This window comes from Chaetodon auriga, chromosome 18, assembly GCF_051107435.1.
Source record: "Chaetodon auriga isolate fChaAug3 chromosome 18, fChaAug3.hap1, whole genome shotgun sequence".
Taxonomy (NCBI): domain Eukaryota; kingdom Metazoa; phylum Chordata; class Actinopteri; order Chaetodontiformes; family Chaetodontidae; genus Chaetodon; species Chaetodon auriga.
Window position 1 is genome coordinate 4,391,432 of NC_135091.1, and position 18,730 is coordinate 4,410,161.

Below are 18,730 nucleotides of genomic sequence, written 5' to 3' on the forward strand. Positions count from 1 at the left end.
ATCAGCTGCAGTAAAAACATGTTTAAAACAGCTGTAATACTCTAACAAGCCTCTCTACTCCCTCAATAAGAATTACAGTACTTGACTCATTATTTCTTCACATAAGTACTATACGTATCATTTAATCTTAGTCTGAGGTGTATTTTTAATTTGATGCCATGTAATGCTATTGTATTGATTTCATTTAAATAGTTATCTATTTTCTTACATCTTTGTTTACCACTTCTGTTGCAGTAACGTGGATTTCCAAAAGGGTTCAATAAAAATCTTATCCTTTAGTTTAAGTAATAAATAAATCCTGAAATCCTGCAACACAGACTCTCCAATGTCTCAAATGAGCCCATATCAGTAAGAGTTGCCGAAGCTCTCCTGAGAAGACATTTAAAACTCTCCAGAGTAAACATAATCAGTTTGAGAGGATTTACAATCATCTATTCTGCAAGTTACAGAAAATTGATATGAAACTGTCCCTCAGCAGATTAAAACATATTAATGCATCCTCCACTAACTTTGCATAAACTATTGCATTCAACTTTGTGAAGGGATGAAAACATCAGGAAGCTCTCACCCTGATGGAAAACAGCTGCATTTTCTGCTGCTGCTGCTGCTGATGACAAAATAAAATCTGAACTGACTGATCACTGAGATGAAACGCAGCAGAGAAGAAATCCTCCTAAACCACAGCATCCAGACTGGTATCATTTCTGCCTCGGAGCACTTGAATGCCACACTTCCACTCAGAGGAGCTTCCAGGGAGCACTTGAAGGCGACAATATGGGGCTGAAGGGCCACAGCATGGAGGCCGGGCGCTCCTCATTGGCAGCACGGCTGACTGGTGCCGTGGTGGGAATTCAGGAGGTGAGAGCTGTGTGAACAGACGTTTCCTACAGGTGTCAGCTGATGAATTATTCACTGCCCGTCTGTCTGAACTGTCTGCACAGGAAAACTCATGAGTGACACCAGAGCCGATGACATACTGAATATTCAAGTATGATACGATAAATAATTTGTCACATGAAGTAGGTAATGAGCAGATCACTATGTGCTATTGCCTGTGGCATTTAATTATTTTTTAAGACTGATTTGGACCTCGGCATAATTAATAGTGACCATTTATACCCTGACTTCATCCATCATAAGGCTTAAGGCTTCAGTAACACACAGGCTTTAGTAAGACACTCAAACTGATCTGAGAACACCCTTAGCTGATATAAAGGTAGATAACACTGAGCCTTCAGGCCAAATCACAAGAAACAGTCTTTTTTTTTTTATTCACGTTTCATTTCTTACATTGTTCAAGTACAAAGTTAAAATGCCTTTTTAATTAGTTCATATTCATACAAGAGTAAAATAATAATAGTGCCTTTTCATTACTACGACAAACTTAAATACAGTCATTGTAAAGACAAAGTTGATTTATACTCCTAACAATATATTTTTCTTATTTTCAGATAAAATTTTAGCACCTTTTGAAACACCTCCGGGTCCTCCTTTTCCTAAAAGCTCATCTTTCATTTAGTCCATGAGATGAGTGTCTGAATGCGCCACAGCATTGTATCTGGAGGTGTTGTGCATGTATCTCTGCGTGTGAGCGGCGTCCGCTCTGTGTGTTAGACAGTGTTTTGGGTGTATGTGTTAATAAGTGTATCAGTGTTGAAAACAACGCGTCACTCAGCCTCAAAGCTGTCGATAGGCGAACAGAAACATCATCACCGTGTCACCCATCATTTCGGAATATCAACTCCATTCCTCTCGCTTTCGCCCGACCGCTCTCTCAAACAGACAGACGTTGAAATAACACCGTCTGACAACAGGAGCTGACACTCGGCTGCCTTTTGAACCGGTGGCTTCCAGCTTTTCGTGGCCGCGAGCCTTCGAAGTGAAGCTGGCCGTGAGCCCTCCTCACAGGCCGCGTGTGTCGATGAGCTACGAGCAGCTAATCTCTGCTCCAACAATGTCTGATATCAATGTTTTCATCCCAAACATCCTCTTCAAAGTCCTACAGGGCACATTTTAAAAATCCCTCGTTTTTTGGTCCTGATTCATTTACTTCATCGTAACAGTTGTGCTGCAGTGTGCAGATGCAGTTTGTGAGCAGCTCAACTAGAGATGCTGCTTGTCTCCTTTATGATTTTAGAGGTCAGAGGATCCAAAAAAGCAACTGAACTGACCCCTCAGACTTTTGTTGGGTCCCTTTGAAATGGAACTTTTAAGTTTAGTATTTTACTGAACTAGTTTGATTTTAATGTGCAAGTAAGAAAAACGAAGCCAAATACTTTGTACTGAAGACTTTCCCTTCTCAGACTTGAATGTGAAGAGGAGTAAAAGTGAAGCTGGTACGATTAACTGGTTCATCAACTGACAGAAAATTAATCTGCAACAACAATGTTGATGATTTTGTTAGAGAAAAAAAATCCTCTCCAGCTTCTCAAATGTGAGTATTTTCTGGTTTTCTGCGTCTTCTGTGAGAGTAAACTGAACTGAAACTGTGTGACAGGTGTTTGTCACTGTTTCCCGTCACTGCAGCCTTAAATAAAAACTGTCCAGCACTTCCCAACAGATCAGAAAATGTGCATTTTATGTAGCACACCTTCCTCCCTGCTTCACTGATGAGGCCCTGACGCGCTCCCTGATTGGTGGTCATGATTTCTGGCTTTTTATCCTGACAGCTCTGCGTTTGGTGTTATTTCAACTCGCTCTGCTTTGAGAGTTTCCTTTTAGTTTCGGTTCTACAATTTCTTCTGGCATCCTTGGGTACAATAGAACAAGTCACTATACTAACTGTAATATATGCTTTCTCTAGCCTCTCTCTCTCCCCTCTAGGCTGAGACTGAACTGAACTGAGCACCAACCTGGAACAGTACACACACACAATAACAGATTATTATTGTAATTATTATTATTACCATTATTATTATGATCATTACTCCCTAATCTAACATGGAATCGGAGATTACACTGACTGACTGACATGCAGCACCTGGGGGTCGGGGGGTGGGAGGGGGAGTTTGGGAGCACCAAGCGACGCAGGGTGATGATGTCACACCTGAAGGCGCCGTGGGAAGCCTGATGGCAACAGGCGGCCGGCAAAAACACAGTGTGTATGTGTATGTGTGGAGATATGACGTGTTTTGTCGAGAAAGGAGTTTAGAGAAGCCTTTGCACTGTGTTTCCAGCAAGTGTGTGTGTGTGTGTGTGTGTGTGTATGTGTGTTTGTATGTGTGTAACCTGCAAGAGCACTGTAAAAAAGAGCAGAGATCAAAAAGCACCTGAAGGTTGGTTGTATAAACGGAGAGTAAACATGATGGAAAAAACGTTGAACCTGCTGGTTTATTGTTGGTTTTTGTTGCTGTTTGTGCATGTGTGGTGTGTGTGCGTGTGTGTGTGTGTGTGTTTGTGTGTGTGTGTCAGCAATGACTGTGTCCAGTTGTTAGCTGGTATCTGAGGAAGGTCAGAGGATCGGAAGGCTTCCCGGAAAAAGATGGTCGTCTGAGGACCAAGAGCACCAGACTGAACTGAGTTTTCTCTAAAGACAGCCCTGTGTAAGTAAAAACACCACGGACACACACGCTGTCCGTGTGTGTGCGCGTCACAGTCGCACCAACACTTACTCGATGACAAGCCACATTCTTCACTTGCTTATTCCCATTCAAGGTCACAGAGGCCGGGTTGATCCCAGCATGCATTGGGTAAAAGGCAGAAGACACACCTGCGACAGGCGGTACAACTGTACCTGTGAAATAAGGAAGTGTTTGTTATTTAAACAGGGCCGTCTGTCTCAGTCGTAGGAAGTAGAAAACCAGCATAGTGTCTAGATTAAAGGTCTGCATCTGGTTTCAGTGGATGTCGCTGTGATAACTGGAGGACATTTTAGATCCCTATGAAGCAAAGTAAGAGCGTTACTGCGAGGGCCGGTGGACTGTGACGACGTCACCGTCCCACCTGATGAAAAATGGCAACACTGAGACTGAGACACCAGAGAAGCTGGATTGTAGCTGACAGGGTTCAGGTTTAATCCCCCCACCCACTTTCCTTTGACTTCAAATGCTGCTGTGAGCAAGACACTGAACTCCTAGCAAGTCCACGGGTGTTTTAGTTTGATGTTTGTCAGAGGCAGCGCTGCTCTGGAGGCAGAAATTATCTCACTGGACGACTTAAAGCCTGTTGGGAGCTTAAAATTGCGTTTTTTCCTCAAATTTTGCCAAACGTCATCCTTCCGCTTGCTGTAGAACACACAGACATGGGCATGAGCAAATGGGCACTTAAGTGGTTTCTGAGGGACAGGAAGTCAGTACACATATTCAAGATGTTTTCAAAATAAAAGCAATAAAATAAAAGCGTGTGTATTTGATTATAGAAAATGACGTTGTGACCTCCAGTCCCTTCAAACAGGCAGCAAACTGATGTTGGCTAGTGCGTCACACTCCACGAAAGTCACTCTCATGATGGGTCAAAACAAACTGAGCCACACCAAGTTCACCAAGCTACATAGAAAGACTACCTTATATTGTCATTTCACAGTTTAACTGCTTTTCTGGACTTTGTTTAAGCATTATTTGAACAGAAAGTACATCAACATAACAACCACCGCGGGCTTAAATAGAGTGTTTTTTCACTGAGGTTTGGTACAGTATTATGACATCTATCCACCAGGCAAGTGACACAATCATTAAAGTGACAGACAGTATTATTCCAATTTTGCACCATTAAGATCAACATCACAGTCATTTGAGCAACACCGAACAGTATTCAACGCACTACAAGAGCACTTTTACGAATGTTACGGAGTCTTGCATACCAGCATGAGGAAATGAACCGATTCCTAAAATGCTACGAGTGTACAGTATATCACAGCATATTCACCAAAGCATTAGCATAACCTAAATGTACAATCACTGCCTAAAATACTGCAGAAACCACCGAGAAATAATAAAAACAGCATATGTGTTTAAGTGCTTGTTGTAGGGAAGCCTAACAGTGGATGAAGGTCCCGACAACCAAGAGCCATGCAGCAAACTTCAGTTTTTAAATATGTAAGAACGGCCTGAGGACGGCTAGGCACTGAGTTTAAAAGCTGACTTTATTCTGTCTTTGTTTGTACAATTCCTCTCATCCAGTGAGTGCTGACACTAACTCTGTGGCACACAAAGCATTGTTTTACCCCAGCGTGAGCGTGTCCTTGCTGTGCACTCTTTCTCCTGGTTTCCCCACCAGAGGGCGCTCCAAACCCTGGAGCTGGAGACATTTGCAAGGTTTCCCATGATGATCTCGGCTCTGATGTTTCTTAAAAAGTCTGTTAGTGTCTTATTTTTCCCAGATTCTGCACCGAATTAGTCTCGTTTTAAACGTTATTTCTATTCCCCTTTGGTGAGTTTTGATTTCTTTTGGAACTGCCAATGTGTGGATTTTATCTCATGTGTATTTATGAGCCAGAGGACGACTTGCAACCTCATGAGTGGAAGCTAACAGACGCTAGGCTAACAAACATGAAGAAAGGAAAAAAATAAAATAACCACAGACTTCTGAGGCATCTTCTCTCTTTTATTTCAGTGTTTCACGCGGCGGGGCGTCGCTGACACGGTTGCTTTGCCCCTCCCTCAGAAAAAGCCTGTTTTTAGCTCAGCCCACTGACGTTCAACTCAACCACTGACATGATTTGTACCTCCAGAGCAGCTTTTACAGTCTGATCAGCTGTAGTCGTGTTAAAAAAGGCTTCACGTGAATCTGTCTGAACACAGTTGCCTTGGTTTTTCCCTCGGACGCTCCCTTGCGCGCTCTCGCTAAATTCGCCTGTGTTGCCTCCGCCTGCTTGTGAGCGTGTGTTTGAACTCTGTTAGGGACGCGAACCTGCAGCGACTGACGCAACCAGAGACCGTTCAGTCTCCAAGAGCACCAAAAACTTTAAAAGTGTATTAAAGTGGCACCATTTGGACTCTGTCACTCACTGACCAGCACCACGAGCGTTAACTGGTGTGTGTGTGTGTGTGTGTCTGTGTGGGTGTGTGTGTGTGTGTGTGTGTGTGTGTGTGTGTGTGTGTGTGTGTGTGTGTGTGTGTGTGTGTTCATTGCACTGTAATACACCAGCGGCACTATCCCTACACACGAATACAGTTAAGTGTTACGGTTCAGAGGGGTTCATTGGTGTGTTGATGTATTCTGAGAGCTGTTAAAAATCGTCTTTGTCAGTTTTGCGCCCCCTGGAGGACTTGAACTCCAGCTGCTTTGACACAGTAAAGCCAGAAGACACCAGTTTCAAGGTCGGACAGGAAGTTGTGTGTGAACAAATACAGTACAAAGACCCTTCACCACTGTGTGTGTGTGTGTGTGTGTGTGTGTGTGTCTGTGTGTGTGTGTGTGTGTGTAAATTAGCAAGGTAGCACCAGGGGACTAAGTTCAGCCAGTGGTCTACATGGGATCTGGGGAAGCAGTCCTTTACAGTGTGTGCGTGTGTGTGTGTGTGTGTGTGTGTGTGTGTGTGTGTGTGTGTGTGTGTGTGTGTGTGTGTGTTGTCCGGTCATCTGTGTCACCCAACCTTCATGTACTAGCTGTATACTGTGTGTAGTTATCTGTGTGTGTCTGTCATTACATATTGTTTATGTATGGACAGTATGTGTGTGTGTGTGTGTGTGTGTGTGTGACAGAGAGAGAGAGTTGTTGGCGTGTGTGACTAGTTGCAGGCGAAGTACTCCTTGAGCGGGGCAAAGAGGTGCCTGATGACGGGGACGCTCCAGGAACGTCCCAGCAGCCTTTGCCTGGCCAGACGACTCATGTTGGACACGTCGGTGTAGTGGACGGGGAAGCCGAACACCCTGCGGACACACCACACGCTGGTCATTTCAGGGTGAGAGGTGCGCTGAGTTCAGCTGGAACAATCAGCCAGTTCACCAAACGTCCACACAAACGAATCAGCAGCTGTTACAACCACGGATTAACATTCCCAAACACGAGGAGTCACATCGTCTGAATCTTAAGACGTTATTTTGGACGTCGTGACGCACATTCGTCACTATTTTCTAACGGTTCATCAGTGAATGCTGCACATGTTGCACAACAAGACGAGAGGCTGCAGCTTGTGTGCACTGACGTGTTTCTACCAGATGCTGTCAGGCTTGTGAAGGGACACACACACACACACAGACACACACACACACAGTCACCTAATCAATACTTATTTACACCAAACAGACGAAAACATAGTGTTAATAAAGTACTATTCACTGTACACACACCGAACACAATACACACACTCATATTCATCAGTTTCTTTAGTGAACATGAGGACATGCACACAAGGTAAAAGTGGAGACACACGCACACACACACACACACACACACACACAGAGCAGAGATGCACAACAGAGCCGAACACACACCACTGTACCTTTCCATCTCGGTACACCAGAGGATGTCCTCCTTGTTGTCCATGAAGACGGGGAAATGCTCGTCTTTCCCCTGCTTCACAGAGTTGGAGCGTGTCGTTATCGTACGCAACTTCTCAAACTGGAATCAACATCCAGAGCCAAACACACACGAACACGCCAGCACAGACAGACACACAGACAGACACACACACACACACACAAATCCTTTTTTAATTCTACAGCTATTCTGCGTTCGTACAGAAGCTTTTTCTGATTTTAAGATGGTTATCGTCAGACTAACGTCATCGTTAACAGACTAACTTCTCCTCTTGCTTGTAGGGAAAAAGTACAGCAGGAAAACGCAGTAAAAACTGAAGTAAAAAGACATGAATGATGGTATATTTTTTTCAGAATTAGAAGGACATGCCTCAAATATAGAATCCATCTGTGCTCAAAGGAGAAATCAATGCTCCGCCCATAACTGCCAGACATTAACTTACATGCAAAGACTGAATCTTTCCACATTTGGCTCTACTTGCTGTCGAACCCTCAATCTTTCTTAAGCTTGATAGCACATGATCGTAAGCGCAGACACACACACACACAAACACACACAGGTACACACACTCACGTGGGTGGATACCTTGGCTGTGCGGCCGTGCTCGAGGCACTCCTGCAGGTCCAGCTTGTCGTTGGTCATCGGAGTCAGAGGTCTGAAAAGGGTGGAGAAAATGTGAGAGCGTGCCGGCGGCTCGTGGCTGCTCTACATCAGCTTTGATAATGAAAGGAGAGCAGTTAACGATGGCGTGTGTGTGTGTGTTTGTGTGTGTGTGTGTGTGTGTGTGTATCACCTGGACATGCCTGGCAGGTTGCCCCAGAAATAGCGAGCGCGGTGGGCGGCAGAGACCTCCTTGGCATCGATCATCACTGGGTTACACTGGAGAGGAGCAGCAGGGTTACTTCCTCGAAAGCCCCATGAGCTTTCCAGACATCTTTATGATTGTTAAGATGCTTTTTTTCGTCAGATAATCAAGTGAAACAAAGGGTGAAACACATGAAGCTGAGGTGCTCGAGTGCTTTCTGTGTGGTGCTTGTTGGGTTTCTACAGAAAGCGTCTATGAAAGCCTCCTGGCTTCCCGTCGGGGCTGTAAATCTTTATATTCCTTCTCTGTCCTGCTTCACTCACCTGTATTCTGTATTTATGTGCATGTGTGTCAGAGCTGCACTCAGCTGGTGTGTTCGTGTTACCTCTAGAAAGCGGGAGATGTCCCGCTTGTCGCTGACTCCCATCGCGACCACGTTCTCGAACAGCCAGAAGAACGGCCGCTCGTCGCCCGGCTTCGGTCGAGCCTCGTGCAGCAGGCGGTAAAACTCGAAAAACAACCGGCCGGTTCCCTCTGCGGGCGGACAGAGAAAGTTCAGCGCCTCCGTGCCTTCGTAGCTTTAATATGAAAATGGATTCAAAGACATGTGTCACCAAGCTCGACCGCTTCTCACCGTAAAGGCCTTTTCTTGCAGGGTTGACTATGGAGAGGTCGTTGCAGGGGCTTCCTCCTATCACCAGGTCAAACGGTCCCCACTCTTCGATCTGAGCACAGAAACAGTCGGCGGAGCGGAACAATCAAAAGCTTTTCTCCCATCGTGCCGTATTCGCAATTCAGCGCGTCATGTGACGGCGAGGAGGACTCTCACTTACATGTTTGTGTGTTACGTTGCGCACGTCGCCCACGTACATGATGCGGCCGTGGTGTCGAACCATGCCGACAGTGATGGAGTCTTCGCACACCTCAGACGCCACGTACTTGTCAACCTGGATGCCCAAATCCTTCAGCACCAGCAGACCTGAGTGCGCACACACACACAGACACACACACACAGACACAGACACAGACACACACACACACACACACACACACACACACACACACACACAGATCAGCAGGATGAATGTTGACAACTCCTTTATTCAAGCAATGAGACCAAACAAACGAGGCGTTCTGCAGTCTGAGTGTGTTTCTGTCTCTCTCTCACACACACACACACACACACACACACACACACACACACACACACACACACACACACACAGGTAAGCTTGCTCACACACATTTCTAGAGCTGAAATGATTAGTTGAGTAATTGCTTTAGTGAAGTGACCGAAAACGAGCGAGCAGCAATTTTCTAATGGATGAATAATTCAAGTCTTTCAGCCAACAGCAGCTTAACTCTGCCTCTCTCTGTCTTTGTTTTCTAGCACTGTTAATTGATTTTTTCTGGACTTTCTGGACAAAACCAACAATTCAAAGACATCATCTTGAGCTCCGCTGCAGCATTTTCACTATTTTCTGACATTTTATAGACTCAACTTTTGATAAATCAAACCTGAAAATCCAAAACTTTGGTACAACGGTGCTTTGAGGTAAAAGCTAACACCAACATGCTAACATGCTGATGGTATATACATGTTTTACCATGTTTATATCTTGGTTTAGCATGTTAGCGTGCTAACTTTTGCCAAGTAACACCACAGGAACTAAAGCTAAGGCTGACTGGGATGTTGGTTTGGCAAATTAAAATGAGGCTGAATTAAAAGTTAACAGAGTAGCAAAAGGCAGAATGAGGAGGATTTTACTAGAAAACAATGTACAGACTCAAACAGAAATAATCTCCCAATCATCACTCATCGTGTGTGTCTGCAGGGGTCCTTTCCTCTGCCTGTAGTTTCTTATTTTTGCTGCGTTTCTGAGCACCAACCAAAGACAGCATGCAGGGCGTGAGAGCAGGACTCGATTAAAAACACAGTGAGGGAGTCATGAGTCTGTGCATCGAGTTTTAAGGATCACCAAAGTCAGCGGAACAACCTGCACGCCAGTCCATCCAGAAGCAGCCGAGAACACGACGGAGCGGCTGACCTCGTCTATCGATCAGCGGCTTCATAGTTAATGAAAATAAAGAGTCCATAAGCACCTGTGGCGATGCCGTCAAACAGGGAGAGGACTCTGATTGGTTTCCTCTTCTCTGCTGAAACTGGAGGATACAACTTGGCTGGCTCCTGAAAGACAGCGATGAGAGGAGGAGGATGAGACGGACTCGAGGAGAGAGCGAGGACGGCAAACACATCAGCTTCATTTAAGATGACGATCTGGCCTTTCTGCAGAAGTCAGGCTGAAAAGCATCAATAATTGAATGTGAGCAGCGTCTGTTTTGATGCGTATTAGCCTTCGTGGATAATTTAAATGGGACAAGCTCTGCAGGAGAAGCCTCGCCGATCCCCAGATATCGATGTTTATCCTTCAACTGTGGTGAATTTCCAGCAAGGTTCGGATTAGATATAACACGGCCGATATATCAAATTTACTGCACCTAATTGACTTACAGCGTGTTGTCTGGACTGAAGTGAAATGATTGAGCTGTACAGATGGTTGTTACAGGGGTCAGGGTGGATGCATCAGGAGGAATACGAGTGGAGCATCGCACGAAAACACAGATCAATACAGAAGTCAGGAGTGTGTGAGAGCCAGTGTGACACGTTAGCAAATAATACAAATATAAAGGGCAGAGACGCATTAACAGGTAACTACACCTCTTTCAACTTCTCTACATCCTGGAGGCGAATATTAAACTTTGTACTCCATTACATCGATCTGACAGCTCGAAGCTGCCGATTATTAATAAATAAATGAAATAAATGATGATATGTGATTAAAGGAGAGCGAGCCAGTAGCATACAGAGTCACTGGAACCAGTGCCACCTTCATCAGCTGCAACATTAAAGTGATTTACACTTGAGCGCATCACAGACTATTATCCAGTGCTATATATTATTATGAAATGGGCCATTCTGCATAATGAGTACTTGTGGGTACTTTAAGTATATTTTCGATGCTAATGCTTTTGCACTTCTGCTGCTTTCACACATATAAAGATCTGAACACGCCTGCCTCAGTTTCTCTCTGCGAGGAAATGAAACGACGTGAGAAGACATGAAAGGAAACTGCGGCACTTACGAATTCCTGTTCGTGGTTGTTGGCGAAGAAGTGCTGTAGTCTGCAGGGCCAGTCGTCCCGCCGTCGCAGTAAGCCGTAGGCGCTCCGGGGGCCACACATGTAGCAGTTCCAGGGGTCTTCTTTGATGGCTGCTGCCGCCGAGCCGGCTCCCACCAACAGATCCACACACTCCACGCAGAAACACCTGCAGACGCACACACACACACACACACACACACACACACACCATCACACCTGTGCTTTCCTTGTTTGCTTTCTTAGACTGCTTTTTTTAGACTTAATCTGTGCATCATTTGCTGCTTCTGTGGGTTAAATATGCTCAAATTAACAGTTTGATTCTGTTTCTGCACATCAGGAGGACTTGTGGGTGAATATTGATCTTCCTCAGTTGCAGTTTTGGGTTGATGTTTATTATCACGACTGCAGTGGTGGAAAGTGACTCGACTGTGCTTAACCACATACTTGATGTACTTGTACTTTACTTGAGTATTTCCACTTTATGCGACTTTATACTTGTACTCAACTACATTTATTTGACAGCTTTAGTCACTTGTTACTTGGCAGATGAAGATTATTACTACAAAATAGAAATCAGATAATAAATGATGATGTTTTTTTAAATGTAAGATATCAGCAGTTTAAAAAAACACTGAAATTCGCTCCATCTTTACCATCTGCAGCATTACTGATGTATCCCAATTAAGTGTATTTTGACGTCTTCGTCCTTTTACTTGAATAATATTTCGAATGCTTTTACTTGTAACAGAGTATTTTTTACATGTAGTACTTCTTCCACCACTGAATGACTCCCAGTATCTGCTGCATGTTTGCAGTGATGAGGTCAGAGTCCCGACGCCAAAACAAACTGTAAATTCACATAAATAAATCTGCTCCTCACGAGCTGGCCGACTCAGCCGCCAATAAAGGGAGACATAAATCGCATTTGACATTTATGGGTGAATTGTTTCTGCCCATGTGAAATCCAAAACCCCGTCCTGGCCACAAAAAGAAGCAGCCGCCGCCTGCCAGTCCCAAAACCCACCAGCGCGTCCACACTGTACTGACCTACAGCAGTTGTTGTTGCCACACATGAGCACTTCCCTGCCTCCACAGCAGATGGTGCAGTAGGACTGGTAGCCGTCGTCGTCGTACTGGTAGGCACACTCCAGGAACGAGTTCTGCACAGAGTCAGGAGGCACAGAGGGAGGCCGTCCGTCATAATTCAATCTCACTTCAGTCTCTGAGGACGGGTTCGGCGTGAGGATTTAATATCTGTTCGTCTAATTTGATGTTTAACTTGCTCATCGGGCCGAGCTGTCAAACATTCTCTGGTTCCAGCTTCTCAAATGAGAGGACTTTTTCTTTTCTGTTTTACGACACCGTGAACTGAATATATTTGGGTTTTGGAACAAATCGAGCTGGAGGAGGTCAACGATTTCCAAAAACAAACTGTGGACCCCCGAAACGTGGAGCCGTCAGCACACGTTTCCGCTCTGCGTCCACCTCTGGATGCTGACACGTGCTTTTGGTCGTGCGTGGTACAGTCTTTACTGTGACGAGCCGTGTTTACCGACACGCTTCTACAAAGTGTTTGAAACGTGTTGATGCATCAAATTCAGAAAAAGCAGATGTTTACAAAAACCTATGAAGCCGATGAGCTCAAACATTAAATTTATTGTCTTTGTGCTTTAATTATGTTTAACAGTGTCGCAGCTTCAATGTCATGAACTGTAAAAGGCTCCTCAAACGCAAAAATAAATACTCAAGAATTAGTTAAATGACCTCATGAAACGATCGCGTCATCATCACACGATTCCATAATAACAACATTAATATTGAATCATCGCTCGGCCCACAGCGGGGGTCTCTGGGGGGGGTCTTACTTTGCAGCCCTGGCACATTGCTCCGATGAAGAGAGGATGCTCCAGAGAGACGTTGAGGCTTCCACAGGAGATGCAGATATCTGAAGACACACAGACAAGCTCACAGTATCATATTTAATGCTTAGTTTAGCCCTTTGATTACATTAAAGTAAGACTTTTGCTGCCTGTTAGTCCCAAATTACCACAATGTGCTCCTGATCAATAACAAACTCTGAATAATTACTCGGCCAGGTGCCGTGATTTATAACGTTAAATTCATTTTCCAGCTCATGATGTACTTTGGATGGCCGGCCCGTCACTGCAGTCCACCTGTGAATTATCACTGCCGCATCAACGAATCAGCTAAATGCCAAAAACGCAAACAGGAACAAGAATCGGATTCCAGAGACGTTTCGCTCCGAGCTGGAACCTGAGACTTCATTTAAGATTCGAGCAATTTAATTCAGGCGTAACTGATATAAAATGCAAAATATTTACCCTGACTGGCCTCAATGACCATGTTTCTGTATTAAACAGGAATGAAACCATTGATCGTGTAAGAACAGCGGAGTAAACAGCGTGCGGGCCTCGTTACAGTCACAGATCAGCTGATAGAAACGAGCTTTTCGTCCACTGAGTCAAACTGACTGTGGAACAGCCAAAGACATAATCAACGCATCGCTTCTGTATTTCAAGTCCACATTTAAGACCCTTACCTTCTATGTTCCTGGTCTTCTTTTTGATCTCAAATATGAGTCTCTCTGCAACACAAAGCACACACACATTCACATCAACACTGTGAACGTGAGCACATGGAGGCAGATCGCAGAAAAGGAGAAGATCTGCACAAACAACATCTAGTTCCTCCAAAGTGTAAATGTCATTATCAGACTAATAAAATCTGCCTTTATTTTGGAGTTTCTCTTGGACAAATTGTCTATTTCTGACACGATGTTCTGGTTGTTTGTCTGTAATCAACAGTGACAAAAACAAAGACAAGCAGTCAAACTCACATATGTTTTCCTGCTTATACTTACTGTACTTTGTTCTATTATCCACAGCTTACTCATGTGTAATACGAACGTTTCAATCATGAAGCTGTATTCTCTGTTTCTTTTCTACGTCTCCTTTTGCTTCTTGCTGTCTGTAACAACTGAACTTTATCTTATCTTATCTTATCTTAAGCCTCTGTACAGAAGTGTCATTTGCGTGTGAAGCACAGCCAATAAGAGCAGAATCAAAAATGCCTGAAACACCTGAACTCTAAATCAGCTCAGAAGCTCTTTGCATTGACTTCCACACTTCTCTGAGCGGAGGAGCTCACTCACTCCTCCACTTGCACAATATTTCCAAATAAACTTCCAGAGAAGTTGCAGGTTGACTTCTGAAAATGAGCAGCTTCGGCTGAAATTGCACGTTAGTGTGTTTACCTCTGGTCCCTTCGTCGATCACCTCTCTGATCTTTGCTTTTTCAGCTGCGTTCTTTCGCGGTTTCTTGGCAGGTGGAGGCGTGTACGCCGCCTCGGGTTCGGCCCACATCTCTGGGTACACTTCCTTATATGGATTCTGCTCGCCTGCGGGGATAATTAACATCATCTTTAGTGGTTTTTAATATCATATGGGAGAAACGTTCAGAAGGAGCTCAGCTTCCAAAGACTTTGGGGAAATAATAAAGTGGAAATGTTCTGAGCTGTGGACTGAAGCTGCTCTCAAAGAACGCAGAACAAATTTCTGCTTTAGTCACTTTTCGCTGACAGGAACGAGTTCAACACCTCGCACGCTCTCGATGACAGCCTGTGTGAAAGGCTGCGTTAATTATATCTGAACAAACGTGTGTTTACCCTCCGGAGGGTCCAGTGATTGCGGCCCACTGGGGAGGAAGCCGGTCATGGCCCACTCGATCATCTGACTGGTCTGAATCTCTACGCCGTCCGCGTCATCGCTCGCATCACAGGAGGGAACAGGCCTCCCCGCCCGTACGCTGGCAACCTACACACAAAATAAACACACACACAAGTGCTGCTACAACGGTGGAAACCTGACACACACAACACGATCCTACAGAAGACTGAATGACTGATAAACCAGTGTGACGTCGCAGAAAGAGTAAAGGACCACGTGTTCTGCATTACTTAGAAACAAATATAAATATGTATATTAAAGCATAGCCGGATCAAAAAATAAGCCATGAAGATATGAGACTGGAACTGACGTACCTGCGTGTTACCGCTTATAAATTGTGGGCAGAGCGAGATGAGAACAACACCTCCACAAATGCAAAACAGCAGCCAGTTTCAATGCTAATCTGCAGATCGTGTTACATAAGACAGGAATGAGTAACGTATGACCTTCAGTCACGTACATTTATATTTTGGTCTTTCAGATGTTGGGTTTGATCCAGAGATGATGGCTCCTCGGCTCTGGAGCAGCCTGCCAGAGGCCTTCAGACCGGCTGGGTCTGCTGATGCTTTCAGGACGCACCTTCAGACCCTCTTTCATCCTCTGATTTTCAGCTGATTTTAACCCTTTTTTATCTCGATCTGATGCCTTGGGTTTAAAATTGTGTTTAAGCTTGTTTGGATTTTATTCTTGCCTTAGTTCCACAACATCTGCGATGCACATATATGACCTTAAGTCTGACTTTGTGAAGCACGTCGGTGCAAAATGTGTTTGCTTTTTCCAGCTATTTAACAATGAATCAACTTGAAACTAGAGAAACAGAATCAGTGCAGCACCAGAAAAGCCATCAGCCATCAAAAATGACATTAACCACAAGCAGAGTTCAAATGGCGGGATCGTCACCTGCAGAGCCTCAAAGATGGCTTTCCGGTACATGGACTGCTTGTTGTAGGTGGGCTGGTGGAAGGCAGATGAGAAAGAGCTCAGGGGCATCAGCTTCTCCACACAAACCTGCAAAAACGAAGACATTATGATCGAGATTTAAGGGAAAAACAGGTGAACGTTAACAAGGCCTTGAAATCTAAGGTGATTCTGTGTGTGTGTGTGTATTTTTAGGAAAGCTGGCTCAAAAGGCAAAGAAACGAAGTGTCGAGTGAACACTGACAAACTGTTGAGCTGTGCAGGGTAACATTTAATTTGAAAAGATTATGAAGCCTTAACTGGGACAATATTCTGGCATCTCTATAAACATGAAATTGGAATGGGAAGGAGGTGTTAAAGACATTAATCTCCTGCCTTCAGGCCAAATCACTTCCTTAAAAATCGTCTCTAACAACAACAGGCGCTCTCTTTTTCTCTCTTACTCTTTGTGGGAGGACTCTGGGTCCCCTTTCTAAGCATCCGAAGCGTCTCTGCTGGGGATTTAACACACATTACACTCCTATTCGATCGGTTTATCTGAGGGTTTCCTCCACAAAACCACTCACCACTGAGAACTTGCCGTCTCCGAACCACATCACCCAGCGAGTTCCGTCGGCGGCTCGACTTCGGCCGCTCATCCACCAGGAAACGATGCGGCCGGGCCACCAGGAGAAGCCTCGCAGCTTCCCGAACACCAGCGTGCCGATGCCGAAACCCCTGCCATCCTGTTGACTCACAGAAAACATGGTGGCTGTCAAGATGGTGCAGAGAGAGTGCCGGCAAATCTTCGATGTTCCAATAAATACACGTGAAAAACAGTAACGTCTCCAGTAAAGTAAAGACTGATTCAACACGTCTTCAATCTAAAGCACTTTACACTGAATGCTGGTGAATAAAGCGTCTGAAGTACTGAAGGAAAATCACTTTTTCGAGGCCAAAACAGTCGAGAAACACGATATTTCAGTCGGCTCTGCAGCCTCCTGACCTCCATCATCAAGGTCAGATCAGGCTCAGATGTGCTGCGTTTGCACTCTGAGGAAAGCGTCCGCTTATGTCATCGAGCGTGTTTCACTTTAAATTCACAACGTCGGCCATTTGTCTCTGGACGTCGACCAAACGGCGCCTTGAGCACAGATTACTGCTTCATTCATTAATGTTTGAGTTTGCAGAAAGCGAAGCGATGAGTGACAGATGTTATGACTCTTCTGGGACTCCAGCTCTTAACATTCGCTGCTTCATCACGTCAGATGCTTGTAGGTAAGTTTACCTGGTACTCTACCTCGCTGGGCGTGGCCTGTTCCCCCCTGGCTACCGGCTCCGGCGTCACGGCGACTGTTGGGGAGGCGGGGTCCGTGTGTTGCTGTGAAGGGGGAGGGGCCGGGCTGGCTGGCTCCTCCTCTTTGTGAGAGTCTCCCTCTGATAGGTCGTCCATCATGTTCATCTCGGCCTCTCTGTACGCCCGCCGCTCGGCCTGTGAGGCGGGAGCAGAGCGCAGCGTCAAACCACCTCCGAGGCCGTTTTACAGGACAGTTCAACGCGCGTCTGTGTTATCTGGGCTGAATCTGAAATCTGCTGTGGCTCCATGATTCAAACCAAGTTCACTACAGCCCGCAAAGACAATGGGACGAGCGCTCGAGTTGAACCATCAGGCGATAATTCCTCATGAATCCACTGCGAGCTGAGTGCAAAGTCACACGAAAAGGAAAAAAAAAACAAATAAAACAAAGATGGTGCGTAACACACAGACTTTAAATGTCGTTTCATTTTCGTTTAAAATGGTAAATACTGATTCAGTACCGTGGAAGAAGAACGGTGCATTTTTTTAACCTAATTTGAGCAAAATTACAAAGTGATTTCCTTGTTATTTTACCAGCAGCAGCAGCGCCACGTCTACCGGATTCACCATTTATGGCCGACTTTTTGTCAAATTTTCCTTTGGGGAAAATGCCTCCACATGCTCTCCACAGCCTCCTCCTCCTCCTCCTCCTCCACGAGCGCTCATACGATTAGATAAGGCATTACTCATTCAGCTCTTTTATCAAGTAAAAACACAAAACCTTTACAGCACCTTCTCCTCTGCTCCTCTGTTTTCACATTATCAGACACTGAGTACCATGATGCCATTTAGTGAGAGAGAAGACACTGAACCGTACTTTGGCAACTTTGGCGAGAGTTTGGAAAAGCAAAAATAAATTATGAGCTGCAGGACTGAATCACCAACGCTATCACAGCAAATACCCCCATACCTGGTACTACTTCTTCTCCTATCAATCAGTCAATAAATCAGTCAAGCTTTATTTGTTTAGCACCTGTTGAGGAGGTTAGAGCGCTCCACAGATGACTGTCAGGGTGATAATAAAACAACACAAACGTGAGCAGTAACACAAGCTGAGACTGACGCAGATAAGACAATCAATAAAACCAATACAACAGATAAAGACTGATGAATAACACAATAAAAATAGATAAGGTGATAGAAACAGGAGTTCTAGTATTCTAATCAAAAGCCAGGATGAAGACAGTAACAGTAATAATGTTGTAAACTGCACTTCTGACTTTGTGTTTTAGTACCTATTTACCGTCAAGCCTCATTTAAAGGAAAAAAACAGTAACTGTGCTGCTACCTGGTTGGATGCTTTTAGCCGTGCTGGTGCTTTAATGCGCAATAACAGCCAAGTTTA

At 44.8% G+C, this 18,730-nt stretch overlaps 1 protein-coding gene across 8 annotated transcripts in view; it reads right to left on the minus strand.

The window, feature by feature from the left end:
- Positions 1–5,366: 5,366 nt before the first annotated feature.
- dnmt3aa (DNA (cytosine-5-)-methyltransferase 3 alpha a) overlaps positions 5,367–18,730 on the minus strand; it is a 47,449-nt gene continuing 34,085 nt past the window's right edge. For 4 of the 8 annotated variants that reach the window (XM_076756731.1, XM_076756724.1, XM_076756725.1 and 1 more), the window contains 17 exons: positions 17,317–17,520; positions 16,616–16,774; positions 16,032–16,139; positions 15,071–15,218; positions 14,660–14,803; positions 13,946–13,990; positions 13,251–13,330; positions 12,433–12,545; positions 11,368–11,551; positions 10,328–10,412; positions 9,058–9,203; positions 8,859–8,949; positions 8,610–8,758; positions 8,213–8,298; positions 7,993–8,074; positions 7,382–7,500; positions 5,387–6,809 (listed from right to left, as the gene is read on the minus strand). In XM_076756731.1, coding sequence (XP_076612846.1) covers positions 6,668–6,809; positions 7,382–7,500; positions 7,993–8,074; positions 8,213–8,298; positions 8,610–8,758; positions 8,859–8,949; positions 9,058–9,203; positions 10,328–10,412; positions 11,368–11,551; positions 12,433–12,545; positions 13,251–13,330; positions 13,946–13,990; positions 14,660–14,803; positions 15,071–15,218; positions 16,032–16,139; positions 16,616–16,774; positions 17,317–17,520 — 2,085 coding nt within the window. In that variant the 3' untranslated portion in view covers positions 5,387–6,667. Of the gene's footprint in view, positions 6,810–7,381; positions 7,501–7,992; positions 8,075–8,212; positions 8,299–8,609; positions 8,759–8,858; positions 8,950–9,057; positions 9,204–10,327; positions 10,413–11,367; positions 11,552–12,432; positions 12,546–13,250; positions 13,331–13,945; positions 13,991–14,659; positions 14,804–15,070; positions 15,219–16,031; positions 16,140–16,615; positions 16,775–17,316; positions 17,521–18,730 lie in introns of all 8 variants that reach the window. The other 4 variants (XM_076756733.1, XM_076756727.1, XM_076756728.1 and 1 more) reach the window with 3 other exon arrangements.